This window comes from Copadichromis virginalis, linkage group LG15 (assembly GCF_057382275.1).
Source record: "Copadichromis virginalis isolate Kocher_CV1m ecotype Utaka linkage group LG15, C_Virginalis_male_GT1.1, whole genome shotgun sequence".
Lineage (NCBI taxonomy): Eukaryota > Metazoa > Chordata > Actinopteri > Cichliformes > Cichlidae > Copadichromis > Copadichromis virginalis.
Window position 1 is genome coordinate 27,944,298 of NC_140632.1, and position 25,111 is coordinate 27,969,408.

The 25,111-nt window shown below is 41.9% G+C and overlaps 1 protein-coding gene and 1 long non-coding RNA gene across 4 annotated transcripts in view; both read left to right on the forward strand.

Moving 5' to 3' along the window:
- The window catches only part of ubr7 (ubiquitin protein ligase E3 component n-recognin 7), a 37,867-nt gene that overhangs the window by 10,836 nt on the left and 1,920 nt on the right, over positions 1–25,111 (forward strand). For all 3 annotated transcript variants that reach the window (XM_085432831.1, XM_085432830.1, XM_085432829.1), the window contains 8 exons: positions 1,428–1,561; positions 1,678–1,738; positions 1,884–1,979; positions 9,206–9,259; positions 11,354–11,459; positions 11,573–11,643; positions 11,717–11,881; positions 12,061–12,226. In XM_085432831.1, the coding sequence (XP_085288957.1) occupies positions 1,428–1,561; positions 1,678–1,738; positions 1,884–1,979; positions 9,206–9,259; positions 11,354–11,459; positions 11,573–11,643; positions 11,717–11,881; positions 12,061–12,226 (853 nt within the window). The remainder of the gene's footprint in view (positions 1–1,427; positions 1,562–1,677; positions 1,739–1,883; positions 1,980–9,205; positions 9,260–11,353; positions 11,460–11,572; positions 11,644–11,716; positions 11,882–12,060; positions 12,227–25,111) is intronic.
- Positions 20,327–24,468, forward strand: LOC146692666 (uncharacterized). Its single transcript, XR_014915256.1, has 2 exons — positions 20,327–23,954; positions 24,035–24,468. It is a non-coding gene; the product is annotated as an uncharacterized LOC146692666 (long non-coding RNA).

Here is a 25,111-nt window from a genome sequence, read left to right on the forward strand (position 1 = left end):
CGACACGGAGCAGATTTGTCAATCAGGCTGCAGAATGCAATGCTGTACTGTGCAATAAAAAATCAGCGAAAAAGCAAAGCAGTGACGGATGAACAGCGGGACCACTGTGTGCTGTTTATTAATAAACAATAAAATATATTCCTAAATGACAACATGCATAAAAGCAGAACGGTATTTGTACGTCAGTGGGAAAATAGCGGTGGCTTGCTAGCTTTTGTGCGGCTTCCCCGGGTCAGTGAAAACTTTCAAAAGAGAAATGAATGAACTTACCAGGTTGCCCGATCTCTTCACATATCTTCCTCCAAGCTCGGTCCTTTTTATTCCTGTCTCGGTACAGAAAGCAGCTGGTGTTGTACAGCTCCGAGTTGTTTGCTACCGCATTGATTAGCCTTCCCCTCCATTGAAGTATGAAAGGCTTTGGCTGGATCTGCCCCTTTGACCTAGGTAACAGCCACGTCACCAGGCTCCTGATTGGTTGTCGCGGCGCGATTTGACGCTGGAGTTCAGATTTTTCCAACTCGAGCGGTAGACGCGAAACGCGCGTATGCACAAAATGCAACACAAAAACTCACGCGCGTGGTTTTATTCGCGAGTCAAACGCGCCAGACGCGCTACACTGACGCGCGTTTCACGCGTTTTGGCGTTTTCGCGACGCAAATCTGCTTCCGAATTTTCGCGGGACCCGCAATCGCGCGTCATCGCACCTTTCCATTGACTTTACATGTAAACCTGACGCTCTATTCGCGTCCATCGCGTTCGGTGTGAACACACCGTTAGAGATAGGGTGAGAAGTTCGGCCATCCGGGAGGGGCTCAGAGTAGAGCAGCTGCTGCTCCACATCGAAAGGAGCCAGCTGAGGTGGTTCGGGCATCTGACAAGGATGCCCCCTGGGCGCCTCCTGGGTGAGGTGTTCCAGGCATGTCCCACCGGGAGGAGGCCCCGGGGCAGACCCAGGACACGCTGGAGAGATTATATCTCTCGGCTGGCCTGGGAACGCCTTGGTATTCCCCCGGATAAGCTGGAGGAGGTGGCTGGGGAGAGGGAGGTCTGGGCCTCTTTGCTTAGGCTGCTGCCCCCGCGACCCGGCCCCGGACAAAGCGGATGAAGATGGATGGATGGACGTTACATAATATATAAAAAGCTTAGGAATCTTCTAGCAATAGTGATGCTATTTTCCAGAGATCCAATCGGTCAGTAAGTGGTGATGTCATAGCTGTTAATCTCTAATCTGTAAATTAGCATCTGTAAATACGTAAATTTAAAAAAAAAGAAAAAAGTAAAAGTTGGTTCAACTTAAGAATAAGTGAACCATCTTTATAGTACAGAAGATTCAGGGTTATCTCTGAAGTTACCTGGACTGGAATAAATCCTTCCTTGTAGTGCAGACCTCAGGTGACCATGTGACCAGACATCTCTCTCTCTCTCAGGGCTATGTGAAGCGGCAGGCTCTGTATGCCTGTAACACCTGCACGCCAAAGGGCAGCGAGGCGGCCGGCATCTGTTTGGCGTGCTCCTACAAATGTCACGAAGGTCATGACCTCTTTGAACTGTACACTAAGAGGTGATCAATGCTTTTATTGATAAGTTAGTGACTGACCAGAAACTACTGGTCAGTTTCTGCAGTTATCAGTTCACACGGTGAGGTGGTCAATACAACTGTCTCTTATTCTGGTGCAGGAACTTCCGCTGTGACTGTGGAAACGGGAAGTTCTCGGAGCTGCAGTGTAAACTCCATCCGGTGAGTCCTCGTTGACCTGAGTCACTAGCAGGAGGTACCTCAGAGCACAGACATTTGTGTTTACCTGACAGATCACCATGATAACTGATGCTGATCACTTGGTTGGGAGCGTGTCTGATTCTGTGTGTGTGTGTGTGTGTTCCAGGACAAAGATGAGGTAAACAGTCTGAATAAATACAGTCAGAATTTCTTTGGAGTTTACTGCACCTGCGGCCGACCGTACCCGGACCCAGAGGATCAGGTAACCTCTCTCACCTGAGAAATCAGACCACTACTGACCCTTATACACAGATCTATAACCCAGTATGAGCACGTTTCAGTGACCTAAGGCTTTTGCACACCAAACGCAAATCCATGTGAATATTTTGCTTGTTGAAAATATTGTTTGGACTCGTACTTTTTTTTTTTTACCCTCTTTTTTTAATGTAAATAAATGGTTCTGACCAATCAGACTATTTGGAAACCACTGCTATTATAGCTGGATCAAACTAGAAGTGTTGCTGTCTGCTCCTGAAATTCAGATAAACCATGCTTCATGTCCACTTCATTTCTTTCATAGTCCATTCTTTTAAAGGGAAAACTTTTCCAAAAAACGCAACACCTTAAGTGTGTACATGTGTCACATGAGAAATTCAAATCCAAAAAATTATTTTTGTCATTTTTTTTTTTCTCAGCGCAGTCGGTTTTAAAGGCCTTTAGAAATTTAGAAATAAAGACGGTTAATGACATAAAGAAGAAGGAAGTGCCTCGGTGGAGAATGAGAGAATAATGTCTGGTGATAAACTTCACCCTGATGATGTCCTTCACAAAACCTTAACCCATCCTCAGACAGTAAAACAAATCAGTACTTTACTGATCTGGGCCTGTTCCAGGAAGCAGGTTCGGCAAACTCTGAGTTTAAAAATACATTCTGAGTTTCATTTTCAGAACTTGATCAGAGTCCATTAACAACTGGCTATGCCGACTCTTGAGTTACGCATGTGTGTGAGTAGAAACAGCCATCATCAATGAATCCCTCAAATGATTCACTATGGTAAAGGATAAATAGAGAGCAGAGCTGCTATTTCAGTCCAGCAGACAAAGGAATTTGAACATGTGTCAGTGCTGACTCATATTTATTTATAAAAACGGGATGGGGAAAAAAGGGTCATTTTAATCAGTTTGGGCAACTCTCATCATATCAGTGGAACAAAGTTGGTTATAAAATATATAATTTTATTATAATGTTCTTGTTCATTAATTTGACCTTAACAACTTGAGGTTTTATTAGATGAGCGTGAATCCTAACTTTACATCTGGTTTTAAATCAAATAATTAAACTGTAATGTGACAGATCACTGATGTACCTGTGAGATTAGTTACCCATGACAATAGACTACAGAGTGGATCTGCCCTCAAGTCTGTTTATGCCCATTTCATTATTTCAGTAATTCCAACAATAATAGTAATGCTAATAAAGAGTTACATTATTTCTGCCATTATTAGATAAAAATGCTTTAAAAATTCTTCAAACGCAAATGAAACTGACTAAAGAGAGGTTCAGGTGCTCCTGGGCTAATCAGATTTTTCAGTCGGCATTCTGGAGAATGTCAACTGAAAAATCTGATTAGCCCAAGTGGCTATATTGATCCGAAGAACAGTCCCATTTAGACATGAGTCCACGGTTAGTGATCAGAATGGTCGATTTGTTCTGGTGATGGGCCATATTCATGCAACCCATGTTACTTTATTGAATTTATATGGTCCTAATTTTGATAGCCCAGCTTTCTTTCAACAAATATTTTATTTATTACCTAGTCTCGCTGATACTCATGTAATTTTAGGAGGCAATTTTAATTGTGTACTTGATAAACACTTGGATAGATCTACTCAAACCTCCCAGTTGTTTAACGCTTCGACTGTTCTGAATAATATGTTGAGTTCTACTAACCTAGTTGATGTTTGGAGACTGTGTAATCCTACTGGTAGAGATTACTCTTATTTTTCACAAGTGCACAAATCGTACTCCAGAATAGATTTTTTTTTTTTTTGCTTGATTCTAAATTGATGTCTAACGTTGTATGCTCAACTTATCACAACATCTTGATCTCCAACCTCTTTAGTCCTGGACTTCTGTGGTACGAAACAACAGGGTAACTGGCGTTTTTACCCGTCAGTCCTGTCTGAGACATCCTTTTGCCAATTTATGACAACTAAAATATCAGAATTCTTGGAAACTAATGATAAACAAGACGTTTCTGATTCGATTTTATGGGAATCCTTTAAAATGGTAATGCGAGGAGAAATTATTTCTTTTGAATCTTCATTAAAAAAAGAACGCCGGAAATGCCTGTTAGAAATAGAAACTGAATTAACACAGTTAGAACAGGACCACAAGGCCTCCTCTTGTCCCTCTTTGTTTCAAGACATCATTAAAAGGAAGTTTGAGTATAACACAATTTTATCTAGTCAAGTAACAGATCAGCTATTTAGGATCAGACAGAAGCATTTAGAGTTTGGAGATAAGCCCCATAAGCTTCTTTCTCGGCAGCTGAGAGGCCTACAGGCCAGTAGGGCTATACACAAAATTAAGTCAAGATCAGGCGAAATTTTAATCAGCCCTAAAGCTATTAATGAGCAATATAGAGAATATTATGAAGATTATGTCGAAATCTTGGGGCAATATTTCTGATTGGTTAGGGAAGCTGGATCTCCCGAAAATGAATGACGCTGCTCGAGAGGCTTTAAACCCAGATATTACTATTGAAGAAGTTTCGAAAGCTATTAAGTCATTCCCCCATGGAAAGTCCCCAGGCCCAGATAGGTTTGGCATTGAATTGTATAAGAAATACTCTGAAAAGGTGGCCCCGCTTTTATTGAGAATGTTTAAGCATTCTTTCCATACTCAAGCATTTCCCCGTACGCTATATAAAGCTAATATTTCGTTGTTATTGAAAGAAGGAAAGGATGAAACAGAATGTTCCTCTTATTGACCTATTGCTTTGTTGAATTTGGATATGAAAATTTTCACTAAAATTTCGTCACTCAAAATAAGCGTCACACTCGCGGAAGCTGGTGTACCCGCCGAAACGCCGTGCATTTACTGAGACTTTCAGCCCCAGATAGGCCAATTATGGATTTTTGGATCCACATTATGTCAGCAGCTCCACCACGAACCATGTTAAAAGCAAACACCGCTCACGCCTCACAGATGACGGCTTACAGTCCTGCGTAAAGCTGAAAGTGACTTCACTGTGCGCAGAGGTTCAGGAGCAGAAGTTCCATTGTAAACATATCACGGCAGACCCGACGATGTTTCCATGAACATGCTTTTCAGCATCTCTTTATTGACCACTTTTCACACACGGTTGCTGTACACATACAGCCGGCTGTAGCTTTTCAGCTCACAGCCCGACAACACAACAGCAAAGAGAGCACAGACTTTAAGGCGGCGAGGCGTGATTGCGGGTGCTGCTCAGGTGCGTCCGACTCGCATGGGAGTCGGGTTTTGGTAATCGATTAAAATCGATTCTGGCTTGGATAACGTGATATCGATTCATTAAAATCCTGAATCGATTTTTAAATATAAATTTATTTTGCCCGAAATGCCAGAATCTCAGGTGAAACCTCACAAAATTTCGACAACCACCAAACAGCTAAAACAGTGGGGGCGGGCCCCACACTTTGGGAAGGTCTGGGTTATACAATTAATTGGCAGAAGAGTGAGTTTGTGGCCTTAACTGCAAACTTGGATGTTGATTTTTTTTTTTTTTTTAAATTTTGCCTTTTAAAATTACAGACAGATTGAAATACTTGGGTGTTATTTTGCCTAAGGATCCTAAATTGATCTTTAAGTTGAATTATCTTGAACAAGTTGAAAAATTGAAACGGGACATTGAGAAATGGAGGGCTCTTCCTCCATTAATGTAATCAAAATGGTTTCCCTTCTTAAATTTCTATATTTATTTTTAAACTTACCTGTTTTTTTGAATAAGCAATTTTTTAAAGTGATCGACTCAGTAGTATTACCATTTGTTTGGAGCTTTAAAACTGACAGGATATCAAAAGTTTATCTATGTAAGTCTAAACTTAAGGGTGGATTTGGTCTGCCACTGTTTCAGTTTTATTATTGGGCTGCAAATGCTAGAACTCTTGCTAGACAGGAAGGGTACAAAAAGGTCATGTCTGCCGATACCCCCCCTGGGTGGTCATAGAGAGTGGTGGGGTTGAGAATGGTTTCCTCCCTGCACTTCTTTTTTCGTCCTCTAATCCGTGAACCAAGGTCAATAATTTTATAGTTTCGAACTGCGTTAAAATCTTTAGTCGGATCAAAAAAGGTTGTGCTCTACCAGACACTTCGACCCATACTCCAATATATTGTATATATTTCCACCCTCATGTTTAGATGCCTCTTTTGAGGTCTGGACACAGAAAGCTATTGTTACTCTCAAAGACGTATATATTGACAGGCAGTTTTTGTCGTTGCAGCATAATCTTTTGCCTTATTTGTGTGTTTTTTGCCCTTGCTGTTGTGCTGTTTGTTGTTGGGTTTTTTTGTTTTTGTTTTTTTGTGTGTGTGTCTTTTGTGTCTTTTTTTCCCCTCTTATATCAAAAAATCTCAATAAACATACTTAAAAAAAAACAAAAAAAAAACCTCTTCAAATTACAATTGCTGTGTAAGCAATTGTAATTTGAAGAGTTTTTTTTTTTTTTGTGGAACATTAAAGCCGAACATTGATCTCATATCAGTCTTTACTGATAGATGACACATTTTCATCTTAAAGGCAAACATATTAGAAATCTTTTAACTTTTACGTATTTTGGATATTTCAGGGTAGTTTTCAGCAACCTATTTTTATTCCCTGGCTTTTAACTCTGTGGGTAACTGACATTTTTATTTTATTTTTATTTTTTATTTTTTTTATTTTTTATTTATTTATTTATTTTTTAATTGTTTTTTTAAACTTTATTGCTATGTCTGATTTTATTACTATGTGCATATTAGTATTGTACAGCACTTTGGTCTACCAGGTGTGTTTTTAAAGTGCTATATAAATAAATAAATGATGATGATGATGATGAATATGGCTCATAAATGCAAAATAGGATGAATCCAGGTGGGATGAGCTGGGAAATGACCGGAGCCAGTCTGGGACTGAATCTAAAATGTGATCCGGTTGATGTGTGCCTGGGTTGACCCGCTCAGCCTGATTTAAAAGACAACACATCCTCACTAATGCTGTCTGATATTAAATGACTGAACCACAATCAGTGAACACATTTCAACGTAAAGCGTAATCAGATTACAATCAGACTCTCTGCAGTCTACATTTTAAATGTTACTTAAAACACATTTGGTTCAGTTTCAGTCTTAAAATCATTTCAGCCTCAACATGAATATTTGAGTGAAGTTATCTGCAAGATCCAAATGTGACACATTTTTTCCATCAGTATGATTGATTATAATAAGACAAACAATTGGTCATTGATCAGTGTGTAACATACTAGGGCTGGGTATCGTCACTGATTTCTAGAATCGATTCAATTCCGATTCACAAGGTCCCGAATCGATTCGGTCCACGATTCGATTTAATTCGATTCGAATCTGGGAAATTTTGACAGTCAGAAATATTATAATTCAGATCAGTACATTTACATATTTTTGTATCTATTAAAAGGAAGCTGACACACGCAAGACTTTATCAAAGGTGTGAGCATCACAGCAGAGGCCTTTGTGTCAAAGTAGCTGAAGATAAAACACAGAAAAACATGAAGGTGATTTTCCTGGCCTGGGATTTTATAAAAATAATCTGCAGTACATCACAAACGAAAGAAAACCATTAATCAACACATGAACATTACCTCTGAAGTTACAGCGGTTTTATTAGAGACACGGCTAAGCGTTTTGCATTTTGCTTAATTTTAAAAAGTTTAAATTTGTTCAATATTGAACGGCAGAAATTAGGTTTACTTTTCGGAAGTAAGTAAAAGGGGGAAAAAAAACGTCTGCCGACAGCGCTGTAAACAACGGTAGACTTGTGCGTAACAAGCAAGCGAATAATGCAGAAGAGAGAGAGAGAGAGAGAGCTGTGCATGAAGTGTGATTTTTATCCTGAAAAGTCAGCAGAAGTCAGAGGGAATTCATGACGATGTTTATGTGAAGCGTAGTTTGGATCTTCTTTTGCTGCTGGTTCGGTCAATATTGTTTGGAGAGAGATAAAACTAAGAGCCATATGATCAGCGCAAAAAGGGCATAAACACACAGCGCGGACCCGCGGATCAGAATCAGCGAGCTGTCGGCTTTCAGCCCCGACCATCAGGTGAGAAAGGCGACATCTCACTGATTCTGATCCGCGGGTCCACGCTGTGTGTTTACGTCTTTGTGCAGAAGCCGTGTACCTGCTCTCATTTTACTGTCTTAGCTGTTTGGTGGTTGTTGAAATTTTGTGATCTTTCACCTGGGATTCTGGCATTTCGGGCAAAATAAATTAATATTAAAAAAATCGATTCAGGATTTTAATGAATCAATTTTACGTTATCCAAGCCAGAATCGATTTTAATAAAAACCCACCCCTATAACATACCATAAATATTTACATAGCAAAGGAACTGGGATTCTGACAGCATCACTATCCACAAAGTCAAGTTGGAGGCTATAGATCAGCAGTCCCCAACCTTTTTTGTGCTGCCACGGACCGGTTTATTCCCGACAATGTTTTCATGGACCGGCCTTTAAGGTGTCGCGGATAAATACAACAAAATAAAACTAGTACCGGTACTGAAAAAAAGGAGGTTTATTCATAACACACGTGAAAAGACCCAGGAAAACCGAGTAAATGATAAAAACGATAACAAAATAACGCTGAAAACCGATTAAAAACCCTGAAAACTATACATTTCACACCTGGGCCTCAACTCTCGCGGCCCGGTACCAAACGACTCACGGACCGGTACCGGTCCGAGGCCCGGGGGTTGGGGACCGCTGCTATAGATTTTATTCTGAGCTGATAATAAATCTGTTAATGTTCATCTTTAGTACACAAATGTGGTTACAGATTTTGCAAGAACATGAACGAAAAACGTGAAGTTAACGTAAGTTAATTTCTTTTTGCACTTTGACAGCTTTTACTATCTGTAAGGAAATGACTCAGTGTCAGTCAGCTGGTTTAGGTGCAGCAAGAAGGGAGGAGTTGGAACTCAGAGTTTGTTGAAGAAAACCTGCTAGCGAGTGGGTTTAGTTCACTGTTATCACGGTAACTGACTCAGAGTTAACGTCGATGCTTTGTCTGGAACAAAAAAATCAGAGTTTCTCTTATCTTGGGATTAACAAACTCAGATATGTTAGCTAAACCTGCTTCTCGGAATAGTTCCCTGCGCTGGCAGGTATTCTTGTAAACAACTAAACTACTCCTGTTAATGTCTCACCTGATGGTTTTAGCTCCTCCTCCTGTGCTGGTTTCGCTTTACTTAAGCTGTTTGTGTCTGCAGGTGGAGGATGAGATGATTCAGTGTGTGGTGTGTGAGGACTGGCTGCACGGCCGGGTGAGTCATCAGTTTACCTGTTCCTGCACTTGTCTGGTGTGCCTCTCCTGACTCTTCTCCAAAAGTTGATTCTGTTCATCTGGTTTCAGTCATTATGCAAATGTATTTGTAGCACTTACGTGGAGTTACATAAAGTACCAATGGATAATTACCAAAGTAATGAGTAATTTGGGCTAGTGTCAGAAGACTGAGAACGACTCTTAGAGCTCTGGTACACGAATGACAGAGAAACCAGACAAACACAGTTGTGTGGCTTTTAAAAATACTTTAGTGATGTTAAGCCTTGTAAAATAAATTTGTAAACAACACAGTATCACAACAGGTTTTAACAGAATGTCAAGTATAAAAATTTTTCCCCGAAGTAGCAAAAATCTACAATCCTACAATCCTACAATCTACAATCCTCTACTTGTTACAGTAGAGGATTGTAGTCCATCAATGTGAAAATGAGTGTGCGTGTATATGTATATCGTCTCCTAGGATCTTGGGTTGGCTCGCCATCCAGTGAACACTGGAACACTCTGGGTTCTGGAATCGCTGACCTGGTCTTTGGATTCGTCCCATATAAAAACCTGACCTATAAACAATGGCCAAATATATGTCACGTGCCCTTTAAGGATAACTTTCACAAATTAAACTAAAGTAGTGTCACAGTGCAGTAACAACTATTCAGATCAGCTATCATCAATTCAATCATCATCAGTTCAGTCACGTTGTACAACATTAAAATATCAAATTTCAAAGTTCAAAGTATCAATATCCAAAATTTCACAGTATCAAGGTTCAATTATTTGTAACCTGCAGTAACATTAAAGATTATCTACAAGGTTTTAAACATTCAGGAATTATAGTCACCATATAATTCACTTTCATTGTAAACATTAATTACATCCATCAAAAAAACTCACTGTACATATATATCCAATCACAAATAAATAAGTATATTACCCCTTTTAAGAAATGGAATAATATGCAAATGCTTATCAGAAATTGAACAAAGTGCAAATAATCACTTTCAATAACACGTAAACACAAGGGCTCAGTCCACAAATAGGAGTACTAAAATAGACGTGCTTAATCCCGCTTGTACCATAGGCCTACTAGTACAGGTGGAAATACACTAAAAATTACCTCCAAGTGTTCAATACTGAGTATTGTAAAACAACCGATTGACATCAAAATTTAAACAGGAAGTAGGATAAAGTCTGCTTACAATTATCTCTCATAAAGTTATTTTTAGCTGCTTTAACCATTTACAGCTTTTCACATGTTAATGACTTAGTTAATGATCTAACTAGCATAACAACAGTGCGTTTCAGAGACATGCAACAACTGTACCCACACTCCGCACATCACGTGTCTGATTAGCCACATTTAGCTTACCGCCGTCGAGTGGATGCTCAGCGTTTATGTGAAGCCACAGCTCAGTAAACCTTCCGGTTTCGCTCTGCCCTTGACGACAACAAGTGCAAATACATAATTTGTGAAAAATATCAGTTTAGATGGTATTTTTTTTTAACTCGTTAGAGGTTAATTTCTCCAGCTTACCGATAACAAAAGTTTTAGTCCGTCTGCTCTGTTCGGCTGTAGAAGCAAGAGACTGAAAACTTGGGAGCTGGTACTAAGGAGGGATAAGAGCTGCCTAGAGCTTCACCGATTGGGTGACATGCGAGGAGTGGAGTAAAACAATAGGCTCTCATCAGAGCTCATCAATCCTCTGAAAAAACTTAACCCTTGTTTGACCAGAGCATATCATATATAATCTGCGTCCCTTCTACGTTTAAATAAATATTTTGATCTCATTTCACTTTCATTAACAGGGACAGTAAGAACAGAACAATGAACATTAAATGTTTTAATTTTTCTTCTCTTTTTGTTTGAGATGATTTTAGGAACTGGGTTACATATTGTTTATAAGATTGGGGAAAACTGCAGTCAACTGAGACTGAAGAAGTCACTTGGATGAGTGACAAAACGTTTCTCCCACAAAACGCTACGTCCAGATGAACAGAATTTACTTTTGGAGATTTACTTTCCTGGATGATTGAGAATGCATCAAGATCTCCTGACTCTTGTACCTGTATATTGTTGCAGCACCTGGGCTGTGTGGTTCCAGACTGCGTGGAGCTTCAGGAGATGATCTGCGAGTCCTGTATGAAAACACACTCGTTTCTCTGGACCTACGCTTCGCACCTAGCAGGTAAAGCGTCCTGTTATCTTACAGTACTAACCTGGCACAAACATACTGTCATACACATGTTGTGCACTTCCTGTGTGTCTATGTTTGTGTGTGTGATGCACTTCCTGTTTTAGTACCGGGTGGAGCAGCGGAGGTGAAGGAGGAAACGGCAAAAGAGCCCACCATTCCCATCAAAGAAGAAGAGGTGAGGGGGTCACAGCAGTTTGCATCACACTCACTGATCAGGGTTGATTAATCAATAATCCAAAATCTGGCAGGTTGATGATGCCATTGAGCCTAGCTGCAAGCGGAGCCATGAGGAAGTTGAGCCGAGGTGCAGACTGAAGGAGCTGCAGGTAATTGGTCAGAAAAGAGTCCAATCAGGAGCTGTGTTCTGGCCTTCACCGTGGCGTTCCAAACTCTGCTCCTGCAGAATTTGCCAGGTACTGTGTCTGTGTTTAGTGTGTCTGAGCATGCTCTGATTGATATATAATGAGATTTTACTGAAGAGATTTATTTATTAATTTCCCCCAGGGATCAATAAAGTATTCTGATTCTGATTATTTATTTATTTTATTTTATTTTTTTTTTACTCGCCTGGCGGACCGACCTGTGTGCTTAGCTGCGCCTGCTTGAAGCTGGTCTGTCCTTCCTGTTGGACGAGTCAGACACAGTCCTCGCCTACGAAAACAAAGGAAAGAACAGTGAGCAGAGACGACAGGAAGACGACCCTCTGATGTCAGCGCTCGACAACCTGAACCACGTGCAGCAGCTCGAGATCATCCATGGTACTGATACTACTACTACTACTACTTATGATTGTAATATTACACACGCGAAGTTGTAATAATTTGGTAAAAAAAAAGAAGTGTGAGAAACTGAGTCCAGTCATTCAGGACCAATAAGTTTGAGTGATGATTTGCTGTGTGACTTTCTTATTCTCTCACATCACTGAGGAGAAAGTTTGGTCCACACTTGTTTACAGTATTACTTCAGTTCATTTAGTTTTGCAGCATTCATTTATGCACAGCTCTCTAAATGTCCCACCACAGTCTCAGTCAGGCAGCACCTTGATACATTTCTTTTTCGGTCGTTCTGTTTGAGCTTTGCTGCTGTGCTTGGCGGGACAAATGTGCCGGTGTCTGTGGCTCGCCATCTGCCCCTGTCAGCTCTACTTGTGGGTTTTCTTTTCTTTCTTCTTCTTCTTCTTTTTTTTTTTTTTTTTTTGCCTGTCCTGTTCGGCACTGTAGCAATCGCAATTAATGCCTGAAGGCCAAGAAAAATGCCCAATGGATATACTGTATTTTTTCCAAGTAGATCATTATTGGTCCACTTTATTCATCTTTGTTATTGTTTTTTATTTATTTATTTTCTGTTTAACTTTTAAGTCATTGTTGGGTCTGTGTTTCCACAAGCCCCGCTAATTCTAGAGACTTATTCATCATGAAGAAAACAAGACAGTCTTGTTGTTCGATTATTTGCGCAAGGGAGGCCTCGTTTGTGTCCACCACGAGAATGACCCCGACTCTGACCTCCTCCTGCTGCCTTTTTATTGAGAGACAGTTCACACAAAACACGTCATAGGAAAGCAACGCCCACTTGGTTCTAAGACAAGGCATTGTTTGTATATGTGTGAACTTCTGTATCTAGGTAAGTGTGTGTGTGTGTGTGTGTGTGTGTGTGTGTGTGTGTGTGTGTGTGTGTGTGTGTGTGTGTGTGTGTGTGTGTGTGTGTGTGAGACCTCCTGCTGACCAAAGGGTCATAAACGCAGAAAGCTTACATCAAAAAGAAGCAGATCTTCCAGATAGGATGTATCTGCAATAAAACATTACAGCCCCCCACCCAGAACCTTGAGAATCTGGGGGGAAGGACAGTGGAATCCTTTTCATCAGAGTTGGCAAGCATAGAAATGACAACATTTAACAATTCACTCTAATAGTTATTACAAATGGAACAGACTTGACTGGAGGATAGGAAAGGGAAAGACGTAGACCAGAGAAGTTAATGAAAAACAGAGGGAAAGAGGGAGTGAGAAAAGATATTAAAAAGTCCACTGAATCACCTACTGGAAGAAAAAAAAAACAAGCAGAAGGAGAACAACACAGTAGGGAGACTACAGCAACAACCTAGATAAGTAAAAGTAAATAATAAATATTGAATGTTCTTGAGCAGGACACAAGCCTGACAACGCACGGTATGCTTTGAGACAGCAGCCAAGGAAGATATAGTGTGTATCTGTGCACGCCTGTGAGCACGAGCATGCTTGTATTCAAAAGGTTTCCCCATGTAACTATCTGATGAAGCAAGCACGGAGGAGATCCGGGCGCCAGAGCAGTCTGAGCCCCGGACCCAGAGGCCCGAGGCCCGAGGGCACCCAAATTTCCGGAAGGGGCCCGACCGATCAATGGGTGCCAGGCCTCTGCCAAGCAACCACCAGAAGTGAGTCAGTGCATACCTGAGTGCCCAGCCCCGAACATCGAGAAACACCAATGCACCGATGGTTGAGGGTATCTGAGATGTTCCCAGAGAGGTGAAGTCTAATGGTGTGTTCACACCGAACACGATAGACGCGAGCGAAAACGCCCCAAACGCCCCTAATTTGACGCGTGCACATTCGCGTGTCCAAGAAAACTCCATCGCGCCTCAGAAATGCATATTTTGACGTGCGTGAACCGGAAATGTAGGAGGAATGTGGGAAGAAGTTGTGCCAGACCGGTATCTTTGCTAGATGGCAGCTGTCGAGCTAGTGTTTGAAGAGAGAGTCTCCCTTCTCTATTTACTGTGGAGAGCAGAGCAGCGGCGTTAAGGACGTCCTCGCCGTACCTGGGTTCATCAGTGCTTCCTGTACATCTGATGCTACAATTACATACCTGTGGGTGCAGCAGCAGGAGCTCAGGGACTGGGAGCCCGGAGAAGCAACAGGGGATGCTCTGCTGCAGAATCAGTTGGTTCTATCAAGACGGTATTAAATGTTAACAGGTTGAAAACAATAGTCATATTGTCAGAGAAAGTATATATAGTGGTCCCTCATTTATTGCAGCAGGGGTTCTCAGAATAACTAGCCCCCCCCAGGTCAGCGGCTTCCCCACTGACCTGGGGAAGCCGCACAAAAGCGGCTTCCCCAGGTCAGTGAAAACTTTCAAAAGAGAAATGAATGAACTTACCAGGTTGCCCGATCTCTTCACATATCTTCCTCCACTTTATACACTGTTTTCCCCACACACATGAACATTAGTCACAGTTCTCACAAGTTGATTCTCAAAGTGCAAACCTTTGTAGATTGCAAAACGTAAAAGTATTATTATGCCGTGTTTTGTCTTCATCTGCCCGCCACTTTCGTGCGCCTTTTTCCCTCGCGGTGCAGGTGTCTATTTCTGAATGAGGGTCATAGTTATGGGTGTTTTTGTGCTGTTTTTTCTATTGAACGTGATGGTTATCAAAACCAAACGTGATAAATTTGGCAAGCGCAGGAGACACAGCACAGAAGAGATTTGTCAATCAGGCTACATAATGCAATGCTGCACTCCAATAAAAAAAAATCAGCAAAAAAGCAAAGCAGTGACGGATGAACAGCGGGACCACTGTGTGCTGTTTATTAATAAACAATAAAATATATTCCTATATGACAAGATGCATAAAAGCAGAACGGTATTTGTACGTCAGTGGGAAAATAGCGGTGGCTTGCTAGCTTTTGTGCGGCTTCCCCAGGTCAGTGAAAACTTTCAAAAGAGAAATGAATGAACTTACCAGGTTGCCCGATCTCTTCACATATCTTCCTCCAAGCTCGGTCCTTTTTATTCCTGTCTCGGTACAGAAAGCAGCTGGTGTCGTACAGCTCCGGGTTGTTTGCTACGGCGTTGATTAGCCTTCCCTCCATTGAAGAATGAAGGGCTCTGACTGGATCTGCCCCTTTGACCTAGGTCACAGCCACGTCACCAGGCTCCTGATTGGTTGTCGTGGCGCGATTTGACGCTGGAGTTCAGATTTTTCCAACTCGAGCGGTAGACACGAAACGCGCGTATGCACAAAATGCAACACAAAAACTCATGCGCTTGGTTTTTTTCGCGAGTCAAACGCGCCAGACGCGCTACACTGACGCGCGTTTCACGCGTTTTGGCGGCGCAAATCTGCTTCTGAATTTTCACGGGACCTACAATCGCGTGTCATCGCGCTTTTCCATTGACTTTACATGTAAACTTGACGCTCTGTTCGCATCTATCGCGTTCGGTGTGAACACACCGTAAGACCCGACCTTCACCGAGAGGTGAAGTCTAAGACATAGACAAACAGGCACACACAGACACAAACATGCATTCCTGCCCTCATGCACACATATACCAATACTCAACACTCGCCCACCATTGAGACAAACAGAAATTAACTTTGTACACACACTCCCCAAACATACTCTATACCCTCAGTTCCAGGTGCCATCACACCCAGAGGGGCAATCTATCCCTAGACCCAGGAGATGTTGCCCTTTGCCCTGGGAAGGAGGCAAACAGACTGCTTAAAGTGTATATATTAGGGCTGTCAGTCGATGAAAATATTTAGTCGCGATTAATCGCGTACTTATCAATGGTTAACTCAAGATTCATCCCAAATTAATCACGGACTTTTAAAAAATTTGTTCTAAAGGAACTTAGAATACTTAGATGCTTTTCATGCTTCTAATACCCTTAACAGTATGGGAGTGAACAAATATACTTGCTTTATGCAAATATGTTTATTTTTATTGCAACAATTCAAAACAATCAAAAGTCCAAAATATTCTTTAGAAAAACCTCAAAGGTACTGAATGCTCAAAAATATGCTGAAAGGAAACTTAAGCATACACTCCCACACAATATAACTGTTTAATTTACCATTAGACAGTTAAGGCTCACAAAACATATTTCCATCTAAGTGTGGGAGACACAGTACACATTAAAAATACAATAAATAAAATGCATATGTAATAATACTTAATACTTACAGTGTCTTTGACTAAAACAGTTTGGCTGTACTTGTTGCTCTCCAGTTGCATTTAGCAGAAGCTGAACAATGCAAGCTTCTTCCTTTTTCAGTTTTCCTAACAAAACATGAACATGGAAACACCACAAAGGAGAAAGGGAAGAAAGAACTAAAAAAATACAGTGCATGGGTTGTCCCTATTACTTTTGTTTCTTTGCACTGAACCAGTTGCTCAAACAGACAAGCATTTTGACATTTTCAGATGACATGCCCAGAAAGTGTGACCCACCTGACCCCAACGCAGGAAACTACACCCACCCATAACCCCTCACATGGTATGGATGTGGCAGGTATTGCCAAGTACTTGCATGCAAGGTATGCCATCTCACTGTGTGCCCCTTCATGCTTGGCCCACCATTTCTGGGGACAGTCCTCTATGTCAACAGTTGGCTCTGCCCAGTATCACTCCACACATTTCTCAATGCAATCCTCTTCTTCATCAGATGAAGACTGAAGCAAGCACGAGAGCTGATCTTTTCTTAGATGGCTCAAATGTTACTGGTTGTTCAAGCTGCGCAGGCCTCTGCCTCTCCCTCAGCAATGCACTGATCAAGCGCCACACCTCAGCCCTGTCAGGTCTGCTCAGACACTTAAGATCCTTAAACCTAGGATCCACATGATGTTAGCTTTTTCCTTGCGCTTCTCCATTTCTGTTTTGAAGGTCACCCTTGAACTTAACCATGTAAGCTGGATCGTCCTCAGAGACCTCCATCACTCGCAACTGGTGACACAAAGCTGGCAACACCACTGAGCAGGAAACAAACTTCTCCCCTCCCTCCATAGAGAAATACACTTCATTAAGAATTTGTTACATTCACTCACATAAGGTTAAAATATTTTACACACACACACACACACACACACACACACACACACACACACACACAAACATTCCTATGTCAAAAGTGGTAAGAGGAAATATTAATAAATTACCTGCAGTGTTCCAGCAGTCTCCAGCTTCTTCAGTTGTTGTTGATGGCATTGTGACATTGGTTGCATGTAGTGCCAGTGCATTTCTTCAGTGGTTCTCGATCTCTTAGAACACACTTGATCATTTCCAAGGTTCTGTTCCGTCTTGTTGATACGTCCTGTGTAAGTGACTCTTTCTTATGAAAATTTGCAATTTGCTGTTGTTCCCCACTGTCTAGCCACCGGCATAAAGTGCTTAGCGCACGTGTCAGCAAAGTGCCTCTCCTCCGTCTTCATAACAGTCACAGCATTCAACTGAAGTTCCCACTCTGGTGAAAAATAATGCGCTGTTACCCCTATGTTTACTTAGAGAAGTCCAATAGTCTCTGGTGAGTGCAACCGTGTTGGTCAGCCCCAAAGCCTCCACGACTTTGGCTTACACAACTTGTATGAAGATGAGAATCTTTGTCCATCTTACAGTGGTGGCTCTCAAAGGGAATTCATACGTGCAGTTGTTGGATGCTATGCTATGTGGAGGATGCTCATCCTCCACAATGTTAATCGACCTGCAAGCTGTAGCCACCCATTTTGCTATGGCTGTTGAAAGTTTGTTGGTTGTAGAATTGTCCAGACGTCTCCTTTGAAAGGTATCCAGCGTGGTCTGCCTTTGGTGAGAGGGAGGAGGGCTCTCTGCGTTAGCTGTGTGCTTGGCTAGCAAGTGGTATTTGAGACTGGACGTAGTACGTCCAGGGAACGGGGGTGCCTAACTCAGTTCAGCCACCACCGTTTCTTGGAAACCAATTAAGGCCAGGGTGCCTGGGCCCATCCAGACCGGGGCCCCCCACTGTAGTAGCACCATCAACCGCCACAGAGCCCATGGCGGCCCACCTGACCCCAACGCAGGAAACTACACCCACCCCATCATATAATCATCTTCCAGACTACATAAGAAAATAGACACCCAGATTGAGTTCATTCTGCACCTCTGCTAGAGCTCTCCCTCCATCTTCAGAGGGAACTGCTGGAGAGCAGAGACCTCGTGCAAGGATGTAACAACCTCCCCGCCAGCTGAAGTGGCCCCCAGTTCCGTCAATGTACCAGGGCTGGCACGTACCCACCCACAACCCCAGCGACACCAACCAGAACCCAAGCCCCCGAGGCCTAGCCCGGAAGCGGAGCACCCCAGAACCCTAAGCCTGCCCCGGAATCACACCGCGGCAGCCAAGCTACCAGGCCAGTAACCCTCTTCTGCCAGCACAGACCCTCCCCCAGCTCTGCTGCACGTAGCCACCAGGAAAACACTACCCAAGAGCCACCAGAGCCCCAACAAGGTCATGACCACAGCCCCTGGGTTGAGCCCTCCAGGAAAAATGTCCCTAGGGAGTCCCCAGATGCCCCAAGCACGCACCTACTCCTACATCAACCACAATTGCAAAGGCGGGACAAAACCATGACTGGGATTTCTAATCACTTGAAAGGTTTTTAAGCATACCTGAGAGCAGAAGTTTTGGTCTAAGCCGACTGATAAATCTGCTTTCCACTTTGCAGAAGGGATGTTGATTGATCTATGTTGTGTATTCTAAGGAGCTTGGAAAGAAAAGTGTCAACTTTTGGATTACTTAGAACCTTCACAGATATATTTTGTGTATTTTAGACAGTAATTTGGGTTTAAGATTAAGACATTGTACCACACTTGATTGTGTTTGTAATAACTAGTACCGTATTTTCACGACCATAAGGCGCACTTAAAAGTCTTAGATTTTCTTCAAAAAGTACGGCGCGCCCTATAGCGCAGTGCGCCCTGTGTGTTGTAATGAGGACGTAGTAGAGAACACCATGAGAACGCTAAAGGGTGAAGTGTGGCCGAGTTGGAGGAAAGACTCGAGCGGTGGATCATCGAGCAAAGAACGAGCGGGAGAAGCGTTTCGACGGTCACCATTTGGCTAAAAGCAGTTTCACTTTCACTTTTTATGAAACAGTGCCATTTTTCCATCATGACCGGGACTACGGTAGCGGAGCAACTTCCAGCGGATTATAATGAAAAGCTGGCCATCTTCCGCTCCTACTACAGCAAACACATCGGCGACAAAAACATCCAGCCCAGCCACATCACTAACATGGACGAGGTCCCGCTCACTTTTGACATCCCGGTGAGTCACACTGTGGAGAAGAAGGGGACCAGCACGGTAGCGATACGCACAACGGGGTATGAAAAGTCGTCTTTTACTGTTGTGCTTGGCTGCCATGCTAATGGACAGAAACTGCCGCCTATGGTGATTTTTAAGCGAAAGACTTTGCCTAAAGAGAAGTTTCCAGCAGGAATCATCATTAAGGCAAATGAAAAGGGCTGGATGGATGAGGAAATGATGAAAGACTGGCTGAGGGAGGTGTATGTAAGGAGACCAGGTGGTTTTTTTCCACGCATCACCATCGCTCTTAATCTGTGACTCTATGCGTGCCCATCTCACAGCCGATGTGAAAAAACTAGTGAAACAAATGAACTGTGAGCTATAATGGTTGTATTGATGTATAGCAACTTGAAATGCTCCCAAAAATGGCACTACAGCATGTAAAAATATAATATAAGCTCTGGCGGACTTGGTTCTATGGTATGGAGCGCCAGGACTGCCATAATGAATTAATTAAATACACCATTAAATAATTAATTAAATGTGTCAATAATTAATTAAAATTGGAATTAATTAATTAAATAAATAGTTGACACATGTAATTAATTAATTATTGACACATTTAATTAATTATTTATGTATTTCACATTTTAATTAATTATTGACACATTTTAATTAATTATTGACACATTTAATTAATTAATTATTGACACAATTAATTATTTATGTATTTCACTTTTTAATTAATTATTGACACATTTAATTAATTATTGACACATTTAACTAATTATTTAATGATATATTTATTTATTTCATTTTGGCAGTCCTGGCGCCTGGCTCTCATCATGAAATAATTTTATCTGTCAGCCTCACCCATCAAACTCAGGGGGCGGGGTTAACGCTGCCCATGCAGCTTCTCTAACATTTGATTGGTTGCCGTGCAAAGTAAGTCAAAACAGGTCGATCCTAGATAATCGATTGCTTGTGTAGACTTGGGGCAGCCAGGTATCGCAGAATGCAGATCAAATCACAGGCAGCAATGGTGGTGGTGTAGTTTTAAAATACCCCGTTTTTCTGTCACCAGCTACACTTTTAACAGTGTTTTAGCCACGAATGTCGCGACGTATGTCTGGTCAGGTTGTCAACATAGAACATGTTTGCAAAAGTGCTCAGATGTTTTCAGAGATTTCACTAGCTCTGCTAACAATTAGCATTCAGAGTGCATCCAGGGGGTTACGTTAACTGGTTTGTTTACATATTCCACTCTCCGTGTTCCACATGTTGCATTCGCAGATTCTCATTTTCACCGAACGATCGTCTCTTTCCGCCTGGTCTTGTGTCTCTGTGCTTCTGTAACATAAAGAACGAGCTGACATTTTTCTCACGAAACCAGCGATCAGCTCAACAGACCCTCAGTTTACCTGCATGCATCCTCCTCCTCATCTGTCAGCTGTTTAACACCTGCTGCTAATTCAAGAAACACGCCTACGTTACCTGGTGATAGTCAGGTAACGTAGGCGTGATAGTTACCTGGTGATAGCCCAGTTAAACTGTGATAGTCACAGTTTAACTGGGCAGCCGGTGCTCGATATAAAGCAATGTCAGCGCATTTTTCTGCACAAGATGAGTAAATATAGTGTTTTCCCCGAGCGCTGTTTTATTTACAACTGAGCAAATCGGTTTGGCTGAGGTTAAAGTTACGTTTCATAACTGCATAGTTTCACAGACGTTTAATGGTTCACTGGCACATGTGTTAGACTGAACTATCATCTAAATATCATCTGTTTTTTAATAGTTATTCAACTGTATTCTAAGCACCAGCTGTCTGTTAGAATGTGATTTTTTTTTCTCTCTCTGTTGGCAGAGGTATAAAAATGTGCAGGAAAATCTTATGTCAACACTCTCTCTCTTTTTTTTTTTTTTTTTTTTTTTTGCTTTTTCGGTCATGTTATGTTTACCTGTCAAAGGCTTGTTACAAACTATGAAACACATCGTGCAGACTTCTGGATGTTAGAAGAAAACTAATACTGCTCATGAAGGAGACTAAAGGCAGGAAGGTGTCCTTTAAAACTAAACATGTTAATAGGACCTCCCTATTTATATCATAGTCTATGATATAGCACGTGTATTTCAGTAATAGCCTGCTGATTTCAGTGTAGTGGTGAACAGTCGCACAGCTCACGTAGGCGTTATCTGTGATTCTCCTTAACTATAATTTATCCAAGTTAACTTCAGTTAACCATTCAGACAGTTCTTTTGCAATGAAAAACATAAACACCCATGCTGCCGGTAGGTTTCCTCAGTGCCAGCTGTTAACATTATAGCTGCTTATGCAGTAACCATGGTAACCACGGACTCTGAGCGGCTGGATCGACGGAGGTCAGACAACAATTTTACATGTATGATCTTAAAACAGGACACAGCCACTATACGTGCTGGCCTCATATAAAATGTGAAGGCAGACTAAATCTATGTTTGACGTTTGTTTATATCTAATCTTCCTTTTCAAACATTTAAACAGCAGCGAGTCTGCAGCTGAGGGAATACAAACTTAACATAACTCAAATTATCGGAACAGGTTTGCTCCTTTCTTGGATTCATTTGGTGATTTATTAAATGTATAACTGTTATTCTAATCTGCTGCTGAGTCTCTTACACTTTTCTTTATGCTGTATATTTTCACGTCTCTGGAATAGTTGGAAGTTAGATAGTCAGCTGGGAAACTTTGTGTTAACTCATGGAGCTGTGGATATGCTGACCTCGCTGCGTGGTGTACAGAGCGAGGTCAGCATGATTAATATTCACAATAAAAATATTAGCCGAACATCATGAAGTCTGTATGTGTTTCATAGTGTCGAACAACCTTTGTACAGTTAAAGCCAGCAGTTACTACATGACAGAATCACCAACGCTATCTCTTTTATGCGTTTATACACAGGTCACGCTGATTACTGAACAAAAACCCAAAGATCAGATGTTAAACAGATTTATTTGCTCTCTCTCCTCCTGTTTTTAATGTTAGTTATAATTCAGAATTGGCGACTGAAACACATAGGACACATAAGAACATCAGGAAATAAAACACCGATAAATATAACCTCAGTAAAAGAAGTCAGCGGGGGTTACTACAGCTGTGTACCGGGGCCTGCGCTTTGTCGGTGGGATTGCTTGCGAGGCGAGCGGGTCTATCCCACGCTTTGCCATGAGACTGGGCAGACATCTCCGAAATCATCGAAGCACTTTTGCAAAGAGGCTGTATCTTGACAAACCGACCAGACACATGAAGATTAAACCACTACATTCTCGGCTAAAAAAAAATATTAAAACGGTATTTGGTGACACACAAACAGGGTTTTTCAAAGTTCAGTTCTGTTAGCTTCCACATGCCGGTTGTTGTGTGCTAGAAACAATGGCCACCAGGGCCCTGTTTCAGGAAGCCGGTTTAGTGGAAAAACTGAGTAAGTATACCCTGAGTTAACGAAAACTCTGGGTTTTCGGTTTCACAAAGCGAGTTCAGCTGCAGCCTGAGTGAGTCACTATGACGACACACTCCGTGAAGCTAACCTGCCCCCTAGCAGGTTTACTACAACTAACCCTGACTGTCTCCGCCCCTTTGTCGGAAACCTGACAGTAGGAAGTGTCGGACATGGTGTGCCACTTCCTTGAAGAGCCAGTAGATCGTGAAGCCCAAATTCTCCGCAGAGCTCTCCGCCGGGAGAGAGTGATCAGAGCGCGTTTGGACATTTTATCATTTCCTGATGATTTTCTGTGCGAACGTTACCGTTTCTCAGCACAATCTATAAGTTATTTGAATAACATCCTCAGGCCATATATTACGCATGTGACACATCGCGGACATGCTCTCAGTTCATTGCATATTATTTGTATTGCACTTTGGTTTTTTGCAAACGGGAGCTTTCTGTATAATATTGGTGACGCTGAGCACGTTTCCAAGGCTACCGTCTGTCGGGCAGTCAGGAATGTTACAGTTGCACTGAAACGTCTCCTGTACTCGTCTGTGGTGTTCCCCGGTCACAGACCCACAAGATTTATCAAAGAGGGATGCCACAAAATTGCAGGTATCAGGATGACCAAAACTTAATGTATGATGTGGTGATACTTGAACTACTACTTAAATTTTACATTTATTTTCAGGGTTCCCAGGCGTGATTGGCTGTACAGATGGTACTCACATTCCAATCATTGCTCCTTCAGTAAATGAAGGAGACTATGTGAACAGGAAGTCTTTCCACAGCATTAATGTACAGGTACATAGTTCCCTGTAGCATTTCAAACTAACAAATTATTTCATTATAGTAATGGATGCTAATTTGTGTTCTCTGCACTGTGAAGATCATATGTGATGCTGCCAACATTATCACAAATGTGGAAGCCAAGCAGCCAGGCTCTGTCCATGACTCACAAATATTCCGTGAATGTACACTGAGCACAAAATTTGGACATGGTGAGTTGAGAATACTTTAAAATATATAAAGACCAATTGCTTCAGGGACATTTGAACTGAAGTGTATCCTTCTGTCTTAGGAGAGTTCACTGGCTACTTGCTTGGTGATAGGGGGTATCCATGTTTACCCTATTTGCTTACCCCTTACCCTGACCCTGAACCGGGCCCACAGCAGCGATATAATCTGGCTAATTGCAGGACAAGAGCCAGAATTGAAATGACTATCGGAATGCTTAAGGCCCGGTTCCAGTGCCTGCAAAGACTCAGGGTCACCCCAGAAAGGGCATGTGACATTATTGTGGCATGTGTGATTCTTCACAACATTGCCACAATTAGAGGAGAACACTGTCCTTCTGAACCAAACAGCAGTGATCCAAACCATGAACATCCTGACCCTCCCACGGACATACAAGATGGAAGCGCAGTCAGAGACACCATATGTCACAATCATTTCTTTTGACCCATCACCTCAACATGTTGAAAGAAGAATAAACAGATTTTTTGTTCAACTGGCTTTATTGGTCGCCTGTATTTCCTGTACACAAAGTATTAAAAGATGTAAACCTCATAAAGTGTCTCTGTTGCTTCCTCCTCTGTAACAGCTGTCAATGTTTCTTCATTATTTTCCTGTAGTAAAGAAATAGACAACATTGCTGTTCTACTGTAAACTCATATAATCTGTGGAGTATTACTCACAACTGCATGTTGGTCTGGCTCAACAGGAGGCTGCACCAGATGCAGTACACCACCACCATCAACTGATAGAATATGAGGTTTATACAGGTCACTTATAACTTACAAGGGACCAAATGGCAATTAACAAACATACCAATCACCTTACACTTCATTGTCATTATGCTCTCAAAGACAACCAAGACTGAGGGAAGGCAAAATCAGTAGGAAAATAACTTCACTACAAAATAATCCATTATGGTAAAGAGTTTATCAAATGAATGTGTCGCACTGCAAAGGTGACTGTGAAGAAAGGATGTATGCACATCATGTATTATTTTGAATTTACCCCTTATGTAGGCACTTGTGTCTTGCGGGGTTATTGCCTCAGAGGATGTCCCCGCAGAGATGCCTTCGGCCACAGGGCGCCCACTGTTTTGGCTGAGGGCCAACTGCTCAGCCTCTGTGAGTGGTGGTGGTGGAGG